The following is a 27,301-nucleotide window of genomic DNA, read 5'->3' as shown; positions in this document are numbered from 1 at the left end:
AGACAGAGGACATAATCTCCAAGTTCCGATTAAACATTTCTCATGGTTGTTTTTGTTGCCGTTTTCACTTGGCCCATTATCAGCTCGATTCCACGGCAAAGTCTTTGGCTATTAAATAGCTCAAATAGAAAGTCTAGAGGTTCAGTTGCTAAAAGCCAAGGTCCGTGAAAGGTCCGTACTCTAGGCAGGACAATTTCGTTTGGATTTGGAGCAATAGCAAAAGAAAAAAATAAATTTCAAAAAAAAAGTGAAAGGACTATCCCTAGTCAGCGAGTATGTATAGCGAGCGAGCGAGTCTGTGTGTGTGTGAAATGCATTTGAAACAGGATATGGCTTTTTGGTCCTTTGAAAATGAACTCAAATGGAAATTTAATAAAAATTTTCTCAAGCACGAACAAAAACAAAAAAATGAAATAAAATCAAATTCAAATCAAATGGAAATTTTTAATATGAACTGGAAAAACAAAGTGCAAGAATTTTCAAGAGTAATCACTAAAGTGAAGAGAGAGTGTGTGAAAAAGGACTTGAGTACTCACCTACTAATGAATTCAACATTTGTGTTCAAGAGAAATCCGCTTTTTTCCAATTTCCCACAAAAGCAACAAAACAACGGCCCATAACAAACACAAAGCGCGTTGACACCGGGTGAATGAGTGGAGAAGAGTGTGTGCGAGTGTATGTGTGTTTAAAGGATCCAAAGGACGAGTGTCCTTGTACTAAATCTCTGTGTTACAAACGAAACAGAAACAAAAAACCGAACGCCCATAGAACTCAACTGAAACTGAAAACATTAAACCCACTAAGTAGAGTATTCGATGAGCGAGCGAGTGAGTGACTGACTGAGCCACTGAATTCCACTTCTGCCACTGCCACTGCCGCCCCTGTTGTTGTAGTTGTTGTTAACGTTGTAAAAAGATCAAAAGGCATTAAAAAGTGATTCAGTGAATGTGCAAAATGAAATCGTTTGCCCAAAACAAAACCCAGCCAGCCACACACAAATGTTAATCAAAGGCAATTACAAAAAACAATATGGCCAGAAACCCCAAAAATTCTCCCCCACCCCTCTCTACCCCTGGCAAAATTGCAACCCGACAAACAAACCCCCCAAAAAAATTCAATTAAAATCTTTGCCGGAACATAGGAAAAAAATTAAAGTATTATCCACAGGATAAAATTCACACTCACACAAAGAAGCTTAAGTGTTTATGCTATGTGGATGATTGTGTTTGTGTGTGTGTTTGCGGATGACAGGATATTTGTATTTGAATTGTTTTAGAGAATGAATTAAAAATATATTTTCCTTTTTTTATTGCTGCTGTGTCAAAACCAGAAAAATAAAGCAAATGCATTACCCGAAAATGCATTACCGATTCTGATTTTGGCATTTGGCAACATCAACCACTAAATGGGAATATTTATGGCACAGTGGGGGAAAGTGGACAAGAAATAGAAAATATATATTTTTAGTCCATTAAATCTTGCATTTTACTGATCGATATTGAGTCCTATTAAATTCTGAAAATTTATGGAGTGTTTAGTTCTAATTTGTCTGCCACGTCAGAAATACATGGAGGTTATCGCTGTCGTACAGAACACATGCACAGCCACTAAAAATCTTCCAAACACAGAGATAACACTATGAAGTAGACAATATTTCAGGCCACCTTATCAGAGGTCACCTGCCCCATATCAAATGAAATCTAAGTCATTCACTCTATAGTGAACGACATCTGAGGCCGCAAAATCTGGCTTCATGTGTTCTTTAGCAGGTCATATACTCTACAGATATCTAATGTACATCTACTCTACAGTAGATGACATCAGAAGGCATCTATTTTTTTGTAGATCACCTCTGACGTCATCTACTCTATCGTAGATATCCTCTGACATCATCTATTCTATCGTATATGACCTCTGACGTCACCTACTCTATCGTATATGACCTCTGAAGTCACCTACTCTATCGTAGATGATCTCTGACGTCATCCTCCCTATCGTACATGTCCCGTGACGTCATCTACTCTATCGTAGATGACCTCTGACGTCATCTAATCTATCTTAGATGTCCTCTGGCATCATCTACTCTATCGTAGATGACCTCTGACGTCATCTACTCTATCGTATATAACATCTGACGTTATCTACTCTATCGTATATGTCCTCTGGCATAATCTACTCTATCGTAGATGACCTCTGGCGTAATCAACTACATCGTAGATGTCCTTTGACGTCATCTGCTCTATTGTAGATGACCTCTGACTTCATCCACTCTATCGTAGATGTCCTCTGGCATCATCTACTCCATCGTATATGTCCTCTGGCATCATCTACTCTATCGTATATGACCTCTGACGTCACCTACTCTATCGTAGATAACCTCTGACGTCATCCACTCTATCGTAGATGTCCTGTGACGTCATCTACTCTATCGTAGATGACCTCTGACGTCATCTACTCTATCGTAGATTTCCTCTGACGTCATATACTCTATCGTAGTTGTCCCCTGACGTCATCTACTCCATCGTAGATGTCCTCTGACGTCGTCTACTCTATCGTAGATGTCCTCCGACGGCATCTACTCTATCGTAGATGACCTCTGACGTCATATATCACATCGTAGATGTCCTCCGACGTCATATACTTTATCGCAGATGAAATCTGTCATCATCTACTCTACCGTAGATAAAATCTGTCATCATCTACTCTATCGTAGATGACCTCTGGCGTAATCTGTTCTATCGTAGGTGTCCTCTGGCGTCATCTACTCTATCGTAGATGACCTTTGACTTCATCCACTCTATCGTATATGTCCTCTGACATCATCTACTCTATCGTAGATGACCTCTGACGTCATCTACCCTATCGTAAATGCCCTCTGACGTCATCTACTCTATGTGGGGTCATCCACTGAATGATAAGTAACATTTAGGTGCATCCACTATTTCCAAATTTTCTTGCCTGTTTCAAATCACCCAAACCTACAAATTATTTTCAAATCTAATTTCCCCATTTCTTATTCTCCACTTTCAGCTGCATCTTTTAACCACCCTCATCTAATGGAATTACAGTTTTTGGAATTGTAAACCCAAGAAGAAAGTAAAGGAGTTAAAATTCAATTTAGCAACATGAAGCTTCAAGCGCTACGAAGCGCCAGCTTCCTATTGTTAGTCTTAGTAATCTCAACAGCCTCGGCTGCCAGACAAAGTAAGTTCCGCATGCAAGGATATCTCAAAACACAGAGACAAACTATAATCTATGTTATGTTCACTTCCAGATCCTCTCAAGAACCCCAAGGTCTGCGGTCGCCCTCAGTGTGATAATCAAAACAATAAATTCGGTTACAGCGACAGTATCTACAAATACGAATACAATGCTCAAGTGACCACCGAATTTGCCGGCACCGGTGATGACACCTCCGACTTGTCGGTGAAGGCTGAAGTTGAGCTTTTGTTCCCCAAGCCCTGTGAGGGTTTCTTGCGCATTACCTCCGCCCAGTTGTCGGATGACAAGAACGGTGCCGGTCAACATGCCAAGACTCAAGCTCTGCAACAGGACCTAACCAAGAACGTGTTGCGTTTCGATTTCCACGATGGTCTCATCAACGAGGTGTGCCCCGATCAATCGGAAGCCGCTTGGGTTTTGAACTTCAAGAAGGGTATCCTGTCGGCCTTCCAAAATACCATGGTGCGTTTCGATGTTGATTTCAATACCACCGAAACTGATGTGTCGGGTACCTGTGGTGTCCAATATACCTTGGCTTCGACAGCCAATGCCTTTGTGACCATTCGCAAGGAGAAGGATATTCGCAGCTGTCACAGCCGTTTCTCCACCCACTCGTTCTTGCAGACGGTGCCCTATGCCTTCAGTGGCGGTGACAACAGTGTCTTCCCTGTTTTGGATACCGAAAGTTATTGTAATGTGAGTAGAAGATAAAACTGTTATTTGAAGGGGGTCCTTATCAAACGCCATCCAATTTCCTTTCAGCTAACCATTGACAACCACATCTACCGTGAGATCAGCTGTTTTGAACGCCATCAATTGATTCCCTTCTCGAAGAAACAATCTGGAGCCGTTACCACCGTCCACTATGGTTTGGAATTCAAGGGAGAGCAAAACTACAGCCCCGGAGAATTCTTGGATCAAAGTAAGTAACCAACAACCCAACCTCCCTGAAGAGAAACAGGAACAATATATTTATTTCTCTCTTTCTGCCTTCTAGATGCCAAGGACATCAAGAAACGTTCCCCCCTCACCTTCGACCACACTCCCTCCGTTAAGCCCACCCATGGCGAAATCAAGGCATCTCGCGAATTGTTGAAGCAAATGTGTGCCGCCGGCTCACCTAAGATCCAACGTGAGTTCATCGATGTCTTCACCAAGTTCCTGCAGACCACCAAACATCTGGACTACAAGGCCTTGAACCAATTGTTGCAGCGTTCCGGCAGCATCTGTGAGAATGGAAGGTAAGTTGGTGTTGATCTGGAATTTGAATTTGTAGCTAATCGTCGTTCCCTTTTTTATCTTCCACCAGAAACCATGTCTTGGAATCCCTGCCCTATATTGGCAGCACCGCCTCCTACCAGGTGATGCGTGATCAAATCGTTGACGATAAGTTCGATGAGAAAATTGCTCGCAGCTGGATGACTTCCATGTCGTTCATCCAAAGGCCCGATGAGACCACCCTGGACACATTCTTCACCATTTTGGAATTCTCCCGCAAGAAGGCTAATGCTGAGTACACCTTGGGTGCCTCCGCCGTTGTTCACAACTACTGCAAACACCATGAAAACTGTGGCCAGAACAATAAGATCAAGCGCATTGTCAATCTGTTGGAGACCGAGTTCTTGAGCTTGTTCAACATGTTCAAGGGCGAGAGACGCAATCGCGAACGCATGGTGGTCATCTTAAAGGGTTTGGGTAACATTGGTGTCGTGTCGGATACTTTCGCTGCCCAGCTCCAGGATATCATCAGCAATGAATCGAACAACTTGGAATTGCGTTTGGAATCCGTGTTGGCCTTCAGACGTGTCGACTGCATGAAGTACCGCCCATTCTTCTTGGACACCTATGGCAAATTCAATTTGAACTCTGAGGTCCGTAGCTTGGCCTACTTGCAGGCCATGCGTTGCCCCGACTACCAGTCTGTGGGTCGCATCAAGCAAACCTTGCAACGTGAAGAAGTCAATCAGGTTGGCTCCTTTGTTTACTCCCACCTCAAGAACTTGGCCAAGTCATCCTCACCCACCCGCCTTGAAGTCCAAGGACTCCTGCAAGCCGATGATCTCCCCGAGAAATTCAAGCTGGACATTCGCAAATTCTCCCGCAACTACGACTTCTCCGTGTTCTTCGATGAGTACAATGTTGGTGCCACCACCGACCTGAATGTCATCTTCGGTACCGATTCCTATTTGCCACGCATGGCCAACTGGAACTTCACCACCGAGCTGTTTGGCCAGTCTGTGAACTTCTTTGAAATCTCCGCCCGTGCTGAAGGTTTTGAGCAGGCCATTTCTGGTTTGTTCGGCGCCCAGGGTCCATTCAACAGCGAATTCTTTGGCGAGAAATTGGCTTTCCTCACCAACATGGTTAATCCCGAGAATCCCGAGGGTGCTGGTGCCCTTAACAACTACCTGAACTTGGACAACTTCCGTTTCAAACGTGATGTCCCCGTTTCCCCAGATAATGTGGTGGAAGAAGTTGAAGAGGACAACTACAACTTTGAGGAAGAATTGTACAGACCTCGCCGTGCTGCCCCACCTGCCCGCAACCGTAAGCAACAGGTCCGCACCCAGGTCAAGGATATTGGCTATCAAAACGGCAACAACCATGGCAAGCAAAGTGCCCAAATCGGCTTGAGAATCTTCGGCAATGATGTCCGCTACTATTCCATGGAAGAGGCCATGGAATTGTTCGATCGCTTCAAGGATTTCGATCCCATCGACCACATCTCCAAGTTGTTGAGCGGCCAAGAGGTCACTTTCAGCAAGAGCCGTGTATTCCTCGATACCTCCTACAACGTGCCCTTGGCTGTTGGTTTGCCTTTGGCCATCCACGCCTATGGTGCCTCCTCCATTGACATGCGCATGTTCGGCAATTTCGAGAAATTGGGTGCCGAAGAGGAGTTGAACTACGACGTCAATGGCAAATTCAAGCCTTCCGTGTCCGTCGATGTCATTACCTCCATGCAGTCCGACTTCTTCTATGCCGGCACGGGTATCAAGGTCAAGTCCAATGTCTACTCCAACTCTGAAATTGAGGCCAGCCTGAAAATCCGTGGCAAGGACGATGTTTCGTTCACCTTCGATTTGCCCCAAGAAACCAATGAAATCTTCAGTGCCCGTTCCGAACTCTTGGTGCTCTACAAGGACAAGGAAGTTCCCCAGAAGGGTATTGAACACCGTCGCTCCAACAGCAGCTGCACCTGGCCAGTATTGGAGAAGGCCATCGGTTTGCAATTGTGCTCCGACTTCAGTGTTCCCGATGTCACTGCCGGCGGTGAAGACAAGGTCTATCCTGGCCTTCTGCTCAGCGGTCCCATGGACTTCAATGTCAAACTGAAGAAATCGGATCCCTCGGCTCACAAATATGTGTTCGACTACAAATTCGAAAAGAAGGGCAAGGAAGACTCTGTCTGGTCTCTGATGTTCCACACCCCTGGCTCGTCGATTAAACGTGAAGCCCTTACCAAGGTTGTGAGTCAGCGTGACAACTTCAAGGCTACCCTGTCAATGGTGAGCGGTCGTTCGGAAGTTGCAGCCGGCTGCAATTACTACAACCACCCCAATGATCGTCGTCTGGATGTGTACATGGACACCAATGGCAAAAGAAACTTTGACCTCAACGTCCAACTGGTGCGCTGGCAAGATCGCACTACCTTGATGTACAAGCCCAAGATGTTGTTGGCCATCAATGGCGTCAATGTCACCGGTCTGATCGGCAGCATCCGTGTCAATGAAAAGAACGGCATTTCCCAAAATGGTTTTGAATTGTCCTTCGAAACGAAGAAATTGCAGGCTGTGGTCAAGGGAGAATTTGTCCAAAATGAGGTCACCACCTCCACCAATTTGTCCATCAACTACCGCTTCCAATCGAACAAGGTTGAGACCATCAACTTCGAAGCTAAATTGCAAAATACCGGAGATAAGTCCAAGACGGAATACCAAGGTAATGCCAAGTTGACCTCATCGGCTTATCCCAAATTGAACTTTATCGGTGATGCCACCTGGCTCAGTCTGCAAGGACACACCGAGGGCAAGCTGACCTTCAACACCGGACCCAAATTCTTGGATGCCAAACAGGCCAGCACAATGCGTTTGATTTTCGCACGCAACTACAATGAAGACCAGGCCGCTGAGGGTTCCAACACCCGGGCCAGTTTTGAAATTAAGGTGCCCAAATCCAAGATGGACTACAAGGTTTCATTCAAGTGAGTATCAGTGAGAGAGATAGAGAGAGAGGAAGAGAGAGGAATTTCAAATAACTTCCATTATTTCTTCTTCCCTTTACAGACACGAGGAACGCACCAAGAACGGTACCGAACACAACGTTGTCCTGGGCCTGCGTTACGCCCCCGAAAAGGAAGCCACTGGTCTGTTCTCAATCCATTTGCCCAGACGCAATCTATTCGCCGTTGATGCCTACTTCAACATTACCGTACCCGAATTCGATTCCTGCACTGCCCGCGTCAAGTTGACCGAAGCCCCTGCCAAGAACTACCAGGTCAACTTGAGTGGCTCCTGGTTCACTGGCCACTCCGTCTCCGTCAAGGGTAACTACAAGGACAAGAGCTCACGTGTCCAGGCCTTGCACAACGCCAAAATCATTGTGGAGAGTCCTTCCTTCAAGCCAACCACCATCAATGTGGTCTATCGCCGCAATCAACAGCTCTTCACCTTCGATGTCCAATCGAAATACGACAAGGATCCCTATGCCCTGACTGTGCAATACAACGAGAATGCCGCCAACAAGAACAGCAATGGTGAGGTGCGCTTGAAGCTTAAGGATAAGGAATACTGGGCCATTGCCAAGCTGTCGGAACAACCCAAATCTCTGCAGGTGGAAATCCATTTGGACAAATTGCGTGACATCCACATCAAGGCCAATGTGGTGGACTTGGACAAACGCAAGGAACTGAACTTTGAACTGAAATGGGATGCCAATCGTGATCCTGCCCAACGTCTCGCTTTGTTGGTTGAATTCAACAACCCCGGCAATGATCGTTACGATGGCAATGTCATGATCACCTACCCCGATCGCACCATCAGCGCCGGTTTCGAAGCCTTCACCGGTGGTCCCCAGTACCATGGCTCGGCCCGTCTCAGCTGGAGCACCAATGACTTGATCACCTTCAGCTACAACGTGGGTCTGATGCCCGGCAAGGAAATCAACAACTGGGTCCATGCCGAACTCAACACTCCCTTCCAAGGCTGGCGTCACAATAGCTTCAAGGCTGGTCTCTACAGCAGCGACAACTTGTGGTTGGCCAACTCCACCCTGCTGTGGGCCGACAATCAAGAATTGGACCTGACCTTCAAATCCGATCACAAAATGCAAGGACCCGTTCTCAGCGTGGACTTCTTGGTGGGTGTCAACAGCACCGTCAAGGGTATCCCTGAGGCCAGCATTAAATTGAGCCATTACCAGGACAAGAAGAAGTACGATACATTGGTGTCGCTCATCCACTCCGGTCCCGTGGAACTCAACGAGTACAGCGTGAAATCTACCTGGGAGGTGACCAAGAAGGGTCCCAACGACAACATTTCCGGTACCGTCTTCATTGTCACACCCTTCGAGGGCTATCGCAAGGGTGGTCTGGCTGCCCAACTGAGCTTGAGCGACAAACACGACATCAAGGGTGCCGCCACCTTGGACTTTGATAATCGCCAATTCACCTTTAACGTCGACGGTTACATTCGCAAATTGGCCGACAGCAAGTTGACCATTTACATTACCACGCCCCTGGAGAAATACCGCAATTTGGAAGCCCGTTTCGGTTTGAATGAGAAACAACGTCACGTCGTTGCTGAGGTCCGTTCCCCCGATGGTGCTTTGGGTGTTGAGGTTTTGGCTGACTTCGTGTCCATCATGGACTTCGATGTGAAATTGAGCGTTGCCACACCCATTGAGAACTTCAAGCAGGCTGCCGTCGTTGCCAAGGTCAAGCCCACCACTGTGGATGTCCGTGGTACCTACAACAATGCCACTCTCGGCTTCACCGGTGTCTGGCGCATGGACAACATTACCGACTTCGAGTACTCCTACACCGTCTACACTCCTTTGGCCGGTTTCGAAGAGAGCGGCTTTGTTGCCAAATTCGTGGCCAAGGACCAATTCGTTTTGGAATTGCACGGTCGTCTGGCGCAACACAAGGGTGGTGTCAAGATCAACGGCCATCCCAAGTCCAAGTTGTTGAAACAATTGGGCGGCAACAAGGTCCAATTGGAGGTATTGTACGATGATGATTTCCGCCCCTCGGGTGTGGACCCCAGAGATTACGACCCCAGCCAAGTGGACTACAATGAGTTCATGTCCTACACCGTTAACTTTGAAGTCGATCCCGTTGTCTTCGACAGCCTCCATGGTGGTGTCGACATCCAAGAGGTCTTGGACTTCTATTTGGTTGTCGGTCATGTCCAATGGCCTGAGGGCAGAATTGATTTCAAGGACCGCCTCTACTATCCCGACTACGTGAATGCCCTCAATGTCTTCACCTTGAACACACCCTTCGATGCGGTGCGTGAATTCAAATCCATTGTCCAATACAGCTTTGACTTGAACCAATTCACCTTCTCCGAGAATGTGAAATTCGTATTGCGCGATAGCTCATCCGAACCCAAGGTGACCTCGGTGCAAGTGGAATACAAGAAATTGGTGGATTCCGTTAAACCCAATGAACACACTGTCCAAATTGTGGTCAAGACCCCTCTGATGATGCTGTCCGAGATGAGTGTTTCGGGTAAATTGCAATTGGAGGAGAATGTCTATCGCGGTAACCTGACATCGCACACACCCAGTACTTTTGTGACATTGGCTGCTGCTTTGGAGGTAAGTTGAAGGAACGGACATTTGGGTTGAATTTTGTGTAACTTTCCGTTTTTGTTTTTCTTCTCAGATTGAAGAGAGCTTCACCGAATCTTCCGTGGACTTTGTCCTGAACACCGATGTTGTGCCCTACTATGCTTGCCGTGCCTACTTCAAGAACGACTTCAATGACAAGGACAACACCGTCGACTTCCAGTTGTCGGTCACCGACAATGATGTCGTCAATGAAATCAAGGTTGGTACTGCCTGGCACAAGGATCCCTCACATTTGGTCAATGCCAATGGCCACATTTCCACCACCATGTTGCCTTTGAAATTGGCTGAGACCTCCTTGAAGGTCCTCACCAAACCCCATCCTGAATTGAGCTTCGACTTGACTGTTGTGGGCCGCAATGGCGAACGTGTTGACTATGGCACCCGTGCCAGCAACAAGAACGATGCCATCGATGTCGAAGTCTGGACCCCCATTGAGGACTTCCGCAACATCTCCATGCACGGTTCTTTGACCCAATCGCCCAAGGATCCCAATGAGTACAGCATCAGTGGTAAATTGTACCGCAACACCCATACCTATGGCCTCAACGGTATTGTCAAGATGGTCAATGGCTATCCTGCCGACACCCGTTTGCGTGTCCAACCTTCTGCTGGCGGTCCTGATGGTGTCATTGAGTTTAGCATCTCCGAACCCCAAGGCAATGGCAAGGGTCACAACTTCCAATTCAGTGCCATCCAAGAGGGTAAAATGTGCCAGATTTCCGGTGGCTACTCGGCCAGCGAAGAGACTGGTGCTGACTTCTCCATGTTGGTAGAGTCTTCCGTGCCCGAACTTAAACGCATCAACTTCAATGGTCAATTCCGTCCACGCGGCAAGGGTCACACCGTTGGTGATGTCTCCTTGGAAACACCCTGGAAGGAATTGGGTATTGAAAATGTCAAACTGCACTCTGATTTGAACCTGAAGAAGGATGGCGGTAAGGTGGCCGGTGAATATCGCATTGGTGAGAATGTCGGCCGTGGCAGCTGTGCCTGGACCTGGATTTTGGCTGAAAACATGCAATTGGCTTTGGAATCGCATTTGCAACGCCCCAACACCAAGCCCCGCAATGTCCTTGCCAGTGCCAAGTACATGAATCCCAACAAGAACTTCCAAAAACTTTCGACCGCCGTGAAAATGGATGTTGACTCGCAATGGAAATTGGAAGCTAACGGTACTCTGAACTACAAATCGCAGGATGATATCCAAGCTGCCTTGGTTACTTTGTTGCCCAAGCCTGTCGGTGATACCCACAATTTGAACTTCCGTTATCGTGGCAATTTGATTGCCAAGAAGGGTGTGAAACCTGAATTCTTCATCGAAGGCAAATACAAGTCCAAGGATGCCCAAAAGAATTGCCTGGGTCGTGTCTCGTACAAGAATGCCACCGATTTGCAAGCTTTGGCCCATTTGGAATGGGGCGAAAAGAAGGATGTTTCCGTTGTCGAAGGTGACTTCCATATGTTGAGAAAGAACAAGCTGCGTCGTGAATTCTACACGAAATTGGTGACACCCAAGTACAAGGATGAGGATACCTTCTTGGTCAAGGGTAGCTACGATGTGGCTGATAAATTCCATAATGTTGTGTAAGTAGAATGGATTTTTTTATATAAAATAGTAATAATTTCCATAGGATAGATTTTTGGAGGATGGATTTTTTAGTAAAGAATACCTGGGCGCCCTTCAAGGAAGGATTGAGTCCGGATTTTTTCTTAGAAAAAATTCTTTATATCCGGAGATTACGTCTTCGGTAGGTCCTGAGGATGAATTTATCCTATAGCAAAAAATGTTTAACCCCTGAAAATAACTTCCTTCAGATTTTTCCTCTATAGCAAATCCAGGTCCAGGGACATTTTTTTTATAAATGAGCACTCCAGAGCCTGAGATTCTTGTCACTATGGAACTGGGATGTTTTCTAGAGAAAATATCTTCAATTCAAGAGGACATATTTTCGGCTACAGAATACAACATTGAATTCTGAGGATAAACTTTTTCCCTATGAAATAATTCCCAGTCCCTGAGTGTTGATCCTTTCCGTTTATCCTTGCACTCACAGCCTATTTTCTGAGGTTTTTTTGTAGGTTTGGAGAGAGATTTGTTTCTAGAAAAAATAGCCTTGATTCCTGAAAAGTCCTGAGGATGAATTTTTCCCATATGAAATAATTATCATCCCTTTGTAAAAAATCCTTACATTCACACCTTCCCTTCTCAGATTTTTTGAAGCTTTGAGGAGTTATTTATTTCTAGAGAATATATCCTTGGTTCCAGGGAAGACCTGATAATGAATTTCCCTTACAACGAAAAAGTCTTGATCCCAGAGAATAAACTATTTCTCTGAAAAAAGTAGATTTTATTTTCAATTTCCAATGCCCCTAAGGACTTCAGGCCCTGATGATAGACTTGAAGGCTTCAGGAGAATTTTGTTTGTAGAGAAAATATCCTCAAATAGAGAGGATATATTTTGGGCTATAGAACACAAAGTTGAGTCCGGATGATATATCGTTGTCCTAGGATTTTATTTTAAATTTGCGACTTCAGGCTCTGAGGATAGACTTGAAGGCTTCAGGAAAAAAATGTTTCTAGAGACAATATCCCCAAATACAGAAGCTAAGTTCGGAGGAAATATCTTCCCCGTGGGAAATAATTTTCCTTCACAGAAATGAGACTATTTTCCTTTGGAAATTCCTGTAAAAACTCCTGAGGTCTAAAGGATTTTTTTTCCAATCACAAAATTTTTAATGCCCTTTAGGACATAGTGCTTTCTACAAAATGAAAAATGCCCACTTTAGGTCCTGAGGATATAATTGAAAAGACATTTTAATTTCCGGTCATGGAACACAATTTTGAGTCTTGAGAAGGATTTTTTTTTCTATAGTAAATAATTCTCAATCACTGTTTCAGAATTTTCTGTTTTTGAGCTATTTCAAGTCGATAAAAATCCGTAAGCCCAAGAATACCTTCATTATAGAGATCTCCAATGCCCCTTAAAAATATCCTCAGTTTTAAAGAAAATATCCTCAATATCTCATCCCGAGGAGACATTTTCCCCATAGGAATTAATATTCAGTCCTTGAGTGGACTTCTCTTTAAAAATATTTCGTCCTAGAAGATATTCTAAAGGAGCTTTGCTCTAATATTTTAAGAAAAAATATTTCTTCCTCGAAGCTATTCTTTAAAATCCAGTTTTTAAGGGAAGGTATTTTTCCCATAACGAAAATTTCTCACGTTCAAGGATTAAGAAAAATTTTAGAGAGAGCTTTTTTTGGAGAAGAATAAAGTCCTTAGGCTCTGGTGCCCAAGAGAGTTTTTCTCAATTTTCTTTAAAAGGATTTTTTTTTTTAATTTTGTATTTTTTTATTATTTATTTTATTATTATTATTTTATTTATTTATTTTATTATTATTTTTTGTAAAAATGATCGGCAGGTTGCGAACTTTTTCTTATAACCCCAAAATAATTTAATTCGGTTTTGATTTTCTTCCCATTTCAGTGCCTCCATGGCCAGCCCTGCCTCCAATCAATTGGCTGATTTGAATTTGGCCTTCAAGGATTTGAGCAATATGCATGGTTATTTCAATGCCTCCACCCCACTGCCCACAATGTCATGGCTGAAGACTGAATTTGATTTCAATACCAAGGGGTAAGTTCTAAATAAACTCCTTTTGGAGTAGCATTTTTTTTATTTCTCCTTCGAATTTTTAGACCCAAAACCATACGCCATGCCCAGGCCAGCTGGCCCAGCGACAAGGCCTTCTTCAAGTCACAGAGCACCTTCAACGAAAAGGCTGGCCAATCTGAGGCCAAGGGTAACATTGAAATTGAAGTACCCCTGCTAAGCCGTCATCGTGCCGAAATCGAATACAATTTGCGTGAAAAGAATGGCAATGACAATGGTGTCATCAAAGCCAAATACAATGACAAACAGGTGCTGAACGGTGTCTACAAATCGGTTAAGGATACCAAGGGTGCCGTGACCACTGTGACCCGTGACATTACTTTGGAAAATGAAATGAAACCTTTGGGTATTAAGTATGTGAACAAACAGGACAAGAGCAAACCCCAGGAATTGGTGGATGTCAAGCGTTTGGAAGTCTATGAATTGAAGAATGCCGGCAACTTTAAGCTGTCCGGTGAGCTGACCCATGTTGCCAAGCCCAGTGGCCATGAGGTGAAATTGGTGGCCAGCCATCCTAATCGCACTGTGGTTTGGACCAGCAGCTATGATAATGTGGCACCCAATAAGATCAAGGGCAGCAGCCGTTTGGAATTGTCCGAGGATGCCTGGTTGGCTTACAATTTGGAATTGACCAATAAGACTAGGGTAAGTTGGGTGATGATGGATTTGTAAGGAGTTGGAATAATTGTTTGTTTTTTTTCGGTTGCAGGATGGTGTTGTTTCCCATGACTATGTTGTGGGTCTCTCCTATCCCAAGCGTAACTTGGGTGCCGAAGGTAGCTACAGTGTTACCGATGACCATATCGTTTCCAATGCCGTCTTCAAGTGGAACACTTATTTGGATGATGACATGAAATCCGTGCGCACCGGTTTGGATTGGAAGAAACAACCCCTGACCGAGGGTGTTGATTTGGACCATCAAACCGTTGTCTTCACCATTGGCCATCCCTACCTGGAAAAGGATGTCAGCATCAAGGGTAAATATTATCGCGGTGTTGTGGAGCTGTTGAATACCAATCTGGTCATTGACTATGCCAATGATGAGACCCATGCCATCAAAATGGGTGCCCTCATCAAGGACTTGCAAAAGGAGTTGGGCCATGCCAACTACACCGTCAAGGTCTATGCCAATCACGAAGCCTCCGACATCGATCTCCAGTTCAATGGCTCAATGGCTGCCAAGCCATCCGAATACAAGACCGAAGCCTCGGCCTCGTACAAGAAACAATATTTCACCGAAAAGAGTGGACAGTTGTTGGCTCTTCTCAATCTCGATGAAAAACAATTTGAGTATATTGTAAGTATCTTAGCTAGAATACGCAACTTTAAATATAGTAAAACGTTCGAGTTTTGAAGTCTGAAGTGTTGTAAAGAAACAAAAACAAAACAAATAATTAACAAAAACAAAAAAACGAAATAACGAGCGAAAACAAAATGAAGAGATCGTAACAAAATTTTTGCCAAAAAACGAAATTAAATTACAAATTGTTTTGAAAAACGTATGACAAGAGAAAAATTTGAATATAACTATACAAATTAATTAATATACATTTATTTTTTAATAATAAAACGAAAAAAAAAAATTACAAAAAAAATATAAAACAATTTTTAAGAATATTTAATTATAATTAGCATAGCCAACATCCCCCGAAAAAACACAAAAAAAATTGAAATATTTCTCAATCTCAAAAATGAAATCACTCTGGAAAATAAAACAGACAAAAGAGGAATAGGTTTAGGTTTGAAATGATTTTTTCCCTTAGCCCAGCAGCAGATTATGGAAAATAGCAGAAAATGGATTTTGGAGTGAGGCATGGAAGCGAAAAAAAAGGCCGCAAAGAGTTGATGTCTTTGAAAATGGATTTTTGACAAAAAAATATTTTTTTTTTAAATTAAGAAAAATTGAGCAAATCAAGGGAGAAATTAATTTTTTGACGACTAAAAAAATACTAAAATTATTTTCAAAAAATTGAATATTTTTTTAAATATTCAAAATCGAAATATTTTTTTTTTTTTTTTAAATTTATAAAAAAACTAAAATTTTAAAATAAAAGTATTGAAAAAGTAAAATTGCTATCCCTAAAAATGCATTTTCAAATACATCACTCGCTCTCAGTCAAACAAGAGAGAGAAATCTAGGCAAAGAGAACGCCAACCCATGCTAAGACTCTTCATAAAACAATTAAAAGTATTCTTCCATTCGTCGACGTCGAAGAATATGAACTGCAACTGGAAGTAAAATACTGCCACCTGGAAATAATCACTCCCCGGATTGTCTCAAAATCCGACATACATCCTCCGAGAGGCATTCATCGCAACTAATTAAAATTCGGAAGAAACCCAGTACTTTTATAGCCCAAGCTTATCAGTTTGCCAGTCTGGATTGCATTCCTCTGTCATATATATATGTGTGTGTGTGTGGAAACCTTGAACTTAAGCAGCAAAGCCCTTCAGATTTCAGGGTTATCAAAACGGCCAAAGAAAAGAAAAAAACGCTGACACCACAAAACAGAAAATCTAATCTGAAATGTAAACAACCGGGTCAATTTTTTTTTTCTTGAAAGCAACAACATATTTTTTTATTAACGGCGGTCCATTAAACCTGCAAATGCAATGCCTTAATGAGAAACAAAAAAATCAAACTGATTATCCAGGTTCAAATCCAGACAGACAAACTGGAAAACCAAGACAAATAACATAATTGTAATAAAAAAATATGAATATAAATAAATTCTGGATTATGCCGCTGAACTCAACGAAAATTCAAAAATACCCACTAATGATAAGGATACCAATTTCATCTTTTTTTTAAACAGATTTCTTTTTTCTTATTAAATATTGAGAAAAAATACAATAAAAAATAAATTAAAAAACAAAATAAACCGAATAATTTGTTTTACTTTTTTTAGGGTGAATACATCTTGGAGAACTGAGAAAAAGCAAAAACGGGGGGTGTTGAGTTTTATTTTTGAATTTTTAATTTTTTATTGTTTTATTTAATTATTTGTTGTTAAAATTTTTGTAAATTAAAAAAAAAAATTGAAAGCATATCCTTCATTTACTTTTCGGCACACTTCATTTCAAAAAAAAAAAAAAAAAATCAACTCGAATGTTAGAGACTATAGAAATCAGACCGTAAACCCCCCGACAATCGCAACTCTTAGTATATGTCATAATTAGGCCTCTCGACAGTCATTCCATATAAAACAATTTCCCTCTGTAACATCAAAAAGTGAATTCAGGTTAAATTGCTTTATGCCTTTAATTTATTAAAACAATTTGAAATTTTAATATGAAAGTTTGTAATGTAGGTTATATTCGTATACTGTACCTAATCTAGGGTATTATATCTAGCTGATTTTCTTTTGTGTCATGCTAAAAATGGGGGGCATAGCTAGAGTTAATTTTATACCCTCCACCCTACTATGGAAGGTATACCAACTTTTTCAATTCGTTTGTAACTTCTCGAAATCTTCATGATAGACCCATTTTAAGTCGAATTGGCGATGTCCGTCAATCTATCTGTCTGTCTGTCTTTCTGTTGTAATCACGCTATCTTTCAAACTAATTCAAATAGAAGGCTAAAATTTTGCACACATGTATATTTTGTCAGTAAGCAGGTTAAGTTCGTAAATGGACCATGACGGTCCTCGTTTTCGCATATCCACCTCCCGATATTCGATATTTTGACGATTTACGTCACATTTTCTATCATTTTTTTTAATTCGGTACTTAGAGCTTGTAACGAAATCTTCTCCTGTGGTACCCGATATTCTGTGTTTTAGGAATTTAGTCACATTTTCTAACGGAATTGTTTAAAGTTCGGTAGCCTACCTGAAAAGGCTCATTATTTCTTATATAACTCATAAGGCTATACTCTGGATATACCGCTATATAGAGTCTATGTAAAAGAATATATAGATTTCGATCATTTTTAGGTGGGTCCAATATTCCATCGCGATTAATTTATTTTGAAGGCTTTCATTACGATCGAACTTAAAGCATTTTATATTTTCATTTTCATAAGTGTCTTCGAATTGCACTTTTTGAGCAATTGAGGTCTGACCACCTGTCATTTCATCTGAAGGCGAAAAATTGTGAGGTTAGAGGGGCATATTATATTTCTGAAAAGCGAAATTCGGACCAAAATATTGAAGTATGATTCTGTGGCCTCATGCCACAAAACCTCGAAAGTTTTCAATCCAAGTACAAGTAAAATCTGTCGTAATTGTATTTACTCACTAAATATATATTATATCTCTGAAGATCCATTCTATACCGATTAGGTATATTCTTATAGACATTGAGAATACGAAAATCCAATGACTAGGCAATTTTAATGGGAATTGAAATACAGGCCTAAATTATATTTCACCAAAAATCAAGCCTTTTTGAACGTCTTTAGCCATTTTATTTTCAATTACCCGGAATATGGTTATAATATTTCTTTATTCACCTAGATTCTTTACCCTTGCCTATGACCTACTCCAATACATGGAGAGGGTATTATTACTTGGTTTTGAATCCACATTTGGTAACAGATTGTGATATTTTTATTTATACCAAATTAAGTATCTAATTTAATCTGGCTATGTAAACACAAAAGCTTGTAATCACTACACAGCTTCCAATTTGCTTGAATCTTTAAGAAATTTAGGTGCGACCAAGGAAAACATATATCGCTTCTTTTGCAAATTCGTTATGGAAGCTCAGAAACTTCGGAAAACTTGTCTCTTTTTCCCAAAGAAATAAGTATTGATTGAGGTTGAAAATACTTAAAATGTGGAGATGTCGTTATGAAATGTCAAAATCTATTTTTGAATCAATAGAATAAGCCCTTCTTGATTGAGAGTGTTGCATATATTTGGACTAAGAAATTGAAAAAATATAGATGATTTTTATTTTTTTAAGTCTATTTGGCGATTCATAAACAATAGAACAAAAGATCTAAAAAAATCCATTTCATCTCTTATGCATGCCCCTCGTATGTCAGTCCGTCTGTCCATGTATTTTTGTAAACATGTGTAAAAGTGAACCTTATTTAAACTGGTTAAAATCGATCCAAATGTATATATATGCCCCCCATATAAGCTTTCATCCGATTTCAAGTGTTTCAATTTGGTGAATATCGGTTCAGATTATCTATAGCTCACATATCTATGTACTTAGGGATTTGGTGTTGAAGTCCCTGACACTTGTAATGTGCTGAGAAATACCTCTGCTAAATGTATCGATATTTGAATTTGGATATACCCCCTATAAACTGGATGGATTTTTGTACATTCAACTGAATTTTTAAAATTTGTGGAACTCGGTTTCCATATATCTATAGCTACAATATATATTTTTGATATAACCCTTCCCGAAATCATATAAAACACTCTATAGCAATGTTAATTGGTACGATAGGTACAAATGCCCCGACAAATTTTGTTGAAGCCGCTTCAGAGTTGGATATACCTCCCATCATTGGTCCCTTCTGTTTCCAAATTATAACTCCTCTAAAGCCATAATACGCATTCAAAAAAGGTTCACAATTGGTATGATCTACATCAAATAAATTTCCAATAAAAACTTTTATTTAGGGAATGTATAATCCAGTCCCAAAAGATGATTCTGAATTTATTTTAAAAATTCAATTTGATTATTCTTAACAAATTCATATATGATAATATGACCTTGTTGGTCATTCAAAATATTATTTAAAAGGTCCATGTTGATATTCCTTGGTACTCTTGTTGGTATAAAAAAAAAAAAAACGTTCTTAAAGTCGACCGATTTGAAAATTTTTGAAACCAATAAATTTTATGAGTTTTTCTTTCCCTTTTTATATTAGAAACCATAGATTTTGGTTATTGCTCTGTAATGTGAAAATAAGATGAGGGATGGTAGACAAATTTCTGAAAACTACATGGAAATATGGTTGAAGGACCCCTATTATGATGAACATACTCGTAGGTATGATAAGTAGGGAGTTAGTTGGCTCATGTGGCAAATCATTTTTGTTTCTTTTTCGTAGACCGAGAAATTCATAGGCCCAAGATATTTAGTCAGTAAGGCATCCACTGTGCCACGTTTACTCATTACTTGGTAATGAGTAAACAGGTTTACATAGCCTTCTAAGGAGTAATTCAGACAAAAATTAGCGACCAAGCGTGAATTACACATAAAGCAATTTTACGATTCCTTAGCTTCAAATTCTTCTTGAGATTTGAAAGTCCCTATTTGGAGTACCAATTACATGTAACACAAAAAAAGGAAAAAATTCCAGAACTTGGGCAGACAAAATATTTGTGACTAATGGTTGTAGTCCTTTCAACTTGTTACTATACCCAATTTTAATGTTGAGTTCACATTTCCTCAATTTTACTTGTGAGTGAGAAATACTCGCTTACGAGTATGAAGTTTACTCTCAACTCTTCTGTTTTGTGAGGGACGCTTGCGGGTACTCCTCACTCTCTACCCGATATTAAGCGTTCACCTGTAAACAGGCTGCAAAATGCTAAGCAGATTATATTATGTAGAAATATCCGATTAATATGACTGTTTAATTTTACTGATGCTGGTGCTTAGAAGTTATATTAGGTTAGGCTAAATAGAGGGGCAACTATGTAGTCACAAGTCCTGGCGACATACTCAATCATAAGCCCACATTCTACCATGTTTCACGCTATACTGTCTCCAGTAATTAGAAGGATGTTTATGTAGCCATTACCTCGTAATGCCAAGAGATGTTGAGGTGGCTAATGAGTTATTATACCAAATGTTTATATATGGATTACAAACTAGCTTCAAGAAGTTCTCAGACTTTCGAAATTTTCCATGGGCTATAAACGACGAACATGTTCACTTAACAACACCATCAAATGGTGTCATTCATGCAAATTTTCCCTTTGAAAGATGTGTTTCTGTAATGTGCTACCAAACTAATGAATGAGATGCGATCATAGGAAATTCTATTTATCAAATCTAATTCTCTGGACAACAATTTTAAGGTCAACATTTGATCCAACTGAACGAACTAGAATTTTCATTAGAGGCACCCCTAAAGGAATTACTTCTGTAATGTATTACCGTTAGCAATAAAAGAGATTCAATCACTGGGAACCATAATTTTTTACTTTATTTTTAATTTTACATCCCTTTTTTATTATTTTTTTATTTTATTTTAATTTTGCCAATATTTTCAAATTTTCTTCTAGCGTACCACTCCCAGTCGTTGTGTCCGTTTATATGGCAAGCCATACATTCAGCATCCCATTTACGGCTTCAATGCCTCCGTCTGGGATACACCGGAAACAAATAATACCGGCTACATTTACATTGATCTGCTGAACAAATTCATACGAGCCGAAGTGAATTTGACAGAAGACGATAGTCAAAATTTGCAAATGATTGGCACAATTCCCGATACGCGCAGTGCCTATTTGGATATTTGGCGGAACTATGAAGAAATACGAATTATCGATGTGACATCGTATTTGAAAATGAATCATTCGCGTTTGGTGACGGGTCGCTTCCATTGGCGTCCACAAATGAAGGAGGAGCTGAAAGAGAAAATATTTACCGTTAGTTCGGGTATTTATAGCTCCTTCTCGGATGGCCTGGACTTTTGGATTAAGGCCATTTATAGCGAAGCTGTGGAATCTATGGATATTATGTGGGATACAGCCAAGCGGTATAATAGCGCCTTCTTTGATGATTTGCGAGAACTATCGGAATTGGAAGATGATATTACGGAATTAAGGAATTTCATTAATGAGTCATATGAGGCCAATGATTTCTATATCAAGGATGTTATTAATTTCCTTTTGGCCATACTCGATGAATTGGCCATAAAGGATCACATTGAGTCATTGCCCAAGATTTTCTCGGAAATATGGCAATCGATGGGTGATTCGGGTCAAGCTTTGAGAGAGTCTATAAAATGGTTGATTGAGAACATCAAGAAATCCTACAATGAGTTCCTCATACATGTCGGACGTTTCTTCCGCGGTGAGGGTTTGCAATATGTTTCCGAGCTTTTGGAACAGGGTGTACACAAATATGATCGCTTTGTCAAGGACCTCCATATTTCATTTATCAAATATGTGGAGAATCTGTGGGCCAAGGCCTGGGCCAACTTGACCAATTACTGGAAGGGTGTGTTCAAACGCATTGAGCCCCATGTCTTTAAGTTCATAAGTCAAGTTGAGTCGGCCCTCTGGGATTTGAGCAAGGAGCTGTTCGATTTCATTTACAAGAGAACCAATGAATTGGCCGAATCCCCATATTTCAATAAGGTATCGAGTTTCACCCAAGATGTGGATCGCCTGTATCGCGATATCAAATCCAATGATGCCATAACAAATATCCGCAAATATTCGGTGATTATTTGGAATTTCCTCAAGGAGAAATATTTCAAGTTGGTACCATTCGGCACGGAGTTGAACGAAGTGTTGACCGAAATTTGGGAGGAAATCAAGGAGCTGCAAAAGATCGAACAGGTGAACTTTGTGATTCAGAAATACAAAGAAATTGTGGAGAAATTGGAATGGGTTGCCAAGGAATTGGAGTTGGAGACACGCCTGCACAAGCTGTATGCCCTGCTGCTCAACAAATTGAATAATTATGCCAATAATGCACTGGAAACAGCCGACAAGTATCGTGTGCCCAAGACGAAGTTCGTTTTCGACCCTGAGGCTGGCGTTATGGATCTGGAACAGAAGTTGCCAATGTCATGGCATGCCTTTAATGAGACACCACGCTATGAGGAAATACCCGAGCTAAGGGTTCTGGCGAAAATTCAAAATGTCCTCACCACCACGAATTCATCGGTGATCCGATACATCTATAATTTGAAATCGCATCTGGACCCCAAGACCTGGTTGCCACCATATTATTGTGAGTATCGAAATTTTTAAGTTTTTCAAAAAAAAATCTAAGAATTTTGAGACCTGAGAACTTTTTTCATGGAAAAAATCGGAGGACATCTAAATTAAAGATTTTTTTGTATTAGAAAAAATCCGCGAGGTCCATGAAAAAAAAAACCAAGAGACCCCCAAAAAATCGAAAAAAATTCGCAAAAACATATTTTTTTAAAAAATCCTGAAGGTGCTTTCTAAAACGTTTACAAGTCCTGGAAAAGAGATTCTAAAAAATATACAAAGATCTCAATTGTTGTAAAAAAAAAATGTGAGATCCTCCAAAAACATTTCTTAAATAATCAACCGGTTTCTCGAAAAAATGACTAGAAAAAAACACGAGGACCTTGAAAAAAATTAAAAAAAAAACACTAGGACCTCGAAAAATAAGTTCAATAATCTACGAGATTCCTCAAAAGATATTCCTGAAAATCCAACAATTCTTAAAAAAATCATAAAAATCCACAAGGCCCTTAGGAAAAATATATTTAATTTTGGTTAAAAGGTCGTTTTCTTTAGAAAATTAACGATTTTTGGTTCGGTTGCTTAGAATTCAATATTTGTGATTATGAGGACCTTGAAGCCATTCCTCAGGTTCTCAGGGTCCTTCGATATTCATTCTTATTAATTATAAATTATTTTTAAAATTAATTAAAAACAACTATTTCGAATTCAAAATTTCCAGCCCGAGCCCTGCTAATTGACTCGCGCCACTACATGACCTTCGATCAGCGTTTTGTTGGCCTAAATCTGCGTTTCGAGGAGATGACCGACAATCACCGCAACATGCAGTGTTCGTATTTGTTGAGCCACGATTTCTTCCAGGGCAATTTCACGCTGTTGTTGGAACCATCGGTAAGTTATCGCCTGATTTTGGGGAAATTTTCAAAAATGCATGCCATTTTATTTTCTTTGACCTTTGACCTTAACATAAATTTTATTGCATTTTTCCCAAAGGTGAATGTTAGCAGCCGTGATGTGGTGTCCACACGAAAATTGAGTTTCATTGCCAATGATCAGCTGATTGAAATCGATTTGGGTACTGATGTAAGTGTTAAAGAGAGAGGGAGAGAGTGAGAAACTGAGGATTTTGAGTTTAATTTAAAAACATTATCTTCTTTCAGAGCATAACCATTAATGGCGATCCAACCTATCTCCTACCTCTGAAATTGGGTGGAGTTACCATAACTCGGGAATTGGATATTCTCACCATCACCTCGGACACCGAATTCAGTTTGAGTTGTAATGTCCAATTCGACTTGTGCTGGTTTGAGGTTAGCGGTTGGTACTTTGGACAAACGGCTGGTCTGTTGGGTACCATGAACAACGAACCCTTCGATGAGTATACCACTTCGTATAATAATATTACCACAGATTTGAGTGAATTCACCGATTCCTGGAGCGTAAAGGGTTGCAAGCAAAAAATGAAGCCGGCCACAGTGCAAGTGGTTGTGCCCCAGGAAGTTAGCGCGGTATGTGATTACTATTTCAAATCGGGTATGCTATCGGCCTGTGCCGACACCGTGGATCCCAAGCCATTCTATGAGATTTGCTTGGATTTGGGCAGCAATTCGAATGAAGTGAAACAGGGCCATCCGGCCAATAAGGGAGCCTGTACAGCGGCCCTGGCCTACATTGAGGCCTGTGCCAGTTCCAAGATTCCCATGAGGGTGCCCGATAAATGTATTTTGTAAGTTCAAAGAACCCCCCACATAAATGTTTAATATCCAATTAAAATTTAAAAATATCCCCCACAGCTGTCAACTGACCAATGGCTCATATGTACCGGAGGGTACCTTTGTGGAGCTAGCTGCCCCCGAGATACCACGCAGCAGTGATGTGGTCTTCATTGTAGAGGCTAAACCTTGTAATGTCAATCTCAAAGAAAACAAAAACATAATGACAGTGGTGGACACCATCGAGGAGCAACTGCGGGCCAATGGTATAACCAATAATCGGTATGTTTCTAAAATTTGAAAACCTTTTAGGAGAGAACTAACTTCGTATTTCATTTTTTTTTCTCTTCCAGCTATGCCGTGGTAACCTTTGGCGGTGTGGCTCCCTTCGACACCCCACGCAGCATTTATTACGAAAACTCCGTCTTCACCCACGACCATCAGAAGCTGGAACAGTACTTCGATCACATCAATGCCAACAACGGCACCAACAGCGACATTTTGCAGGCAATCTCCGTTGCCTCTCGTCTCGACTTCCGCCCAGGCGTATCGAAGACCTTTATCCTTTTGTCCTGCAGCAACTGTGCCGCTGGCAATATGCTATTCGACTATAGTTCCATTCTGCAATTTATGCAGGAGGAAGGTGTCAATCTCCACATTTTGGCCGATACCGAATTCGATTTCGAAAAGACTCGAAAATTACGTCACTTCTTTGGCATGGATCGTGAAATGGTCTATTCGAAACGTTTCCCAGAGGGTGATGCGGAGACACGTCATGCCCTAACCATTCCAAAGAGTAACTTGGGCATCTGTACGCCATTAGCCATGGAGACCAATGGTTCGATATTCAGTGCCCGTAAGCTGATGCCCGAGCGTAAATATCCCATCAAGCGACTGGCAACAATATTTGCCAAGCGTGTGGCCAAGAGTGCGGTACCGTCTGATAATTACACCTGTGAATGTTCGGGTCATAATAGCGGTGTGGCGTATATGGCTTGTACGCCAAGCTCATATCCAGTGGAATCGTCGGGTTTGGATGATTATGTGAGTATATTTTTTCCACAGACTAATATTTCCTCAGCCACAGAGGAGACTTTTATCGATAGAAAAAATTTCGTCAGAAACTGAGGAGACTTTTTCGATAGAAAAAAATTTCGTCGGGAACTGAGGAGACTTTTTCGATAGAAAAAAATGTCCTCAGGAACTGAAGAGACTTTTCCGATAGAAAAAAAATCCTTAGGTATTGAGGAGACATTTTTTGATAGAAAAAATTTCCTCAGAAACTGAGGAGACTTTTTTTCTATAGAAAAAAATTTCCTTAGGAACTGAGGAGACTTTTTTCTATAGAAAAAAAATTTTCTCTGGCATAGAGGAGACTTTTTTCTATAGAAAAAAATTTCCTCTGGCACAGAGGAGACTTTATTCTATAGAAAAAAATTTCCTCTGGCACAGAGGAGACTTTATTCTATAGAAAAAAATTTCCTCTGGCACAGAGCAGACTTTTTTCTATAGAAAAAATTTCCTCTGGCACAGAGCAGACTTTTTTCTATAGAAAAAAATTTCCTCTGGCACAGAGGAGACTTTTTTCTATAGAAAAAAATTTCCTCTGGCATAGAGGAGACTTTTTTCTATAGAAAAAAATTTCCAGAGCAGACTTTTTTCTATAGAAAAAATTTCCTCTGGCACAGAGCAGACTTTTTTCTATAGAAAAAAATTTCCTCTGGCACAGAGGAGACTTTTTTCTATAGAAAAAAATTTCCTCTGGCATAGAGGAGACTTTTTTCCATAGAAAAAAATTTCCTCAGCAACTGAGGACAGTTTTTTCCATAGAAAAAATTTCCTCAGCAACTGAGGACAGTTTTTCCATAGAAAAGAATTTCCTCAGGAACTGAGGACAGTTTTTTCCATAGAAAACACTTTCCTCAGGAACTGAGGACAGTTTTTTCCATAGAAAACAATTTCCTCAGGAACTGATGAGACTTTTTTCCATTGAAAAAATTTCCTCAGCAACTGAGACTTTTTTCCATAGATAAAAATTTCCTCAGCAACTGAGGAGACTTTTTCCATAAAAAAATTCTCTCGCACAGAGGAGACTTTTTTCCACAGAAAAAAAAATCCTCAAATTCTATATTTTTTAATTAATTTCTTTGTTCTTCCATTTTTTAGGACAACGAATTCAGCGACTGGGAATGGGACGAAGAGGATATGAACGAAATGGATCAATAATGTGATGTTTGAAAAAAAAAAACTACAGAAAGACCCACCTTTCCGCCTCCATTTCCAAAATATATTCAAGAAGAGGCCCCCATTTCTTTTAAAAAAACAAATATTAGACTACTACAACTACATAAATAATATACACAAATACATAGATATATAATAGGTTAAGATATTTTGTATGTTTTTTTAGTACCATTTTTTATATAACACAAATTTTATTTGTTATACAAAATAAGCAATATTATAACAGTAATAAAATCGAGAATAAAATATAACAGTTAAGAGGAGAAATGAATTCTATGGCAAAGACACAAACCGAAGGTAAGGAAAAGCTTTTACATGAAAAGCTTTTGACAAGTTGTTACCATTTTCATGACAAGTGGTTCTGTTACCTCCATCACAGTGGAGGGGTCGTTATCTGTTGCCAGCCTGCCGAGCTATGTAGCTATGCTTCAACATTTTCCGCTTATGTATGTTTGTCATTGCTTGCCATGGTTGTGTTGTGTGTATGCGTGTGTGTGTGTGTTGGGTCAAGTATGTGTATATATATGTGTGTATGTGTGTGTCTGTATTCTAATTGAAATAAGTTCGTTAAACTTTGAGCAGCACACATTTCTTTGGTGATTGTCAGTGAATGTCGTTTCCTTTTGAGTATCCATAAAATGCCATCTAACCATTCGTCGTTTGTGTTATGAGTTTTGAAATTGTTTCTACGAAGCCTCCGGCGGGTTGTTTTCAACAGAAAATAATG

The 27,301-nt window shown here is 40.6% G+C and overlaps 1 protein-coding gene and 1 long non-coding RNA gene across 2 annotated transcripts in view; one reads left to right on the top strand and one right to left on the bottom strand.

The window, feature by feature from the left end:
• The window catches only part of LOC109614540 (uncharacterized), a 99,225-nt gene that overhangs the window by 29,747 nt on the left and 42,177 nt on the right, over window positions 1–27,301 (bottom strand). The gene's annotated exons all lie outside the window — the stretch shown is intronic.
• Window positions 128–26,641, top strand: LOC101887937 (apolipophorins). Its single transcript, XM_005177378.4, has 18 exons — window positions 128–273; window positions 3,031–3,204; window positions 3,275–3,918; window positions 3,985–4,144; window positions 4,220–4,463; window positions 4,532–7,426; window positions 7,509–10,044; window positions 10,112–11,661; window positions 13,566–13,715; window positions 13,778–14,396; window positions 14,461–15,048; window positions 20,954–22,634; window positions 23,340–23,509; window positions 23,612–23,701; window positions 23,779–24,344; window positions 24,412–24,612; window positions 24,684–25,374; window positions 26,497–26,641. Exons 2-18 carry the CDS (start codon window positions 3,126–3,128, stop codon window positions 26,554–26,556), a joined length of 12,924 nt encoding a protein of 4,307 aa, XP_005177435.1. The 5' UTR covers window positions 128–273; window positions 3,031–3,125; the 3' UTR covers window positions 26,557–26,641.

Source organism: Musca domestica, unplaced genomic scaffold (assembly GCF_030504385.1).
Source record: "Musca domestica strain aabys unplaced genomic scaffold, Musca_domestica.polishedcontigs.V.1.1 32, whole genome shotgun sequence".
Classification (NCBI taxonomy): Eukaryota; Metazoa; Arthropoda; class Insecta; order Diptera; family Muscidae; genus Musca; species Musca domestica.
This window is presented reverse-complemented; position numbering and strand designations above follow the sequence as displayed.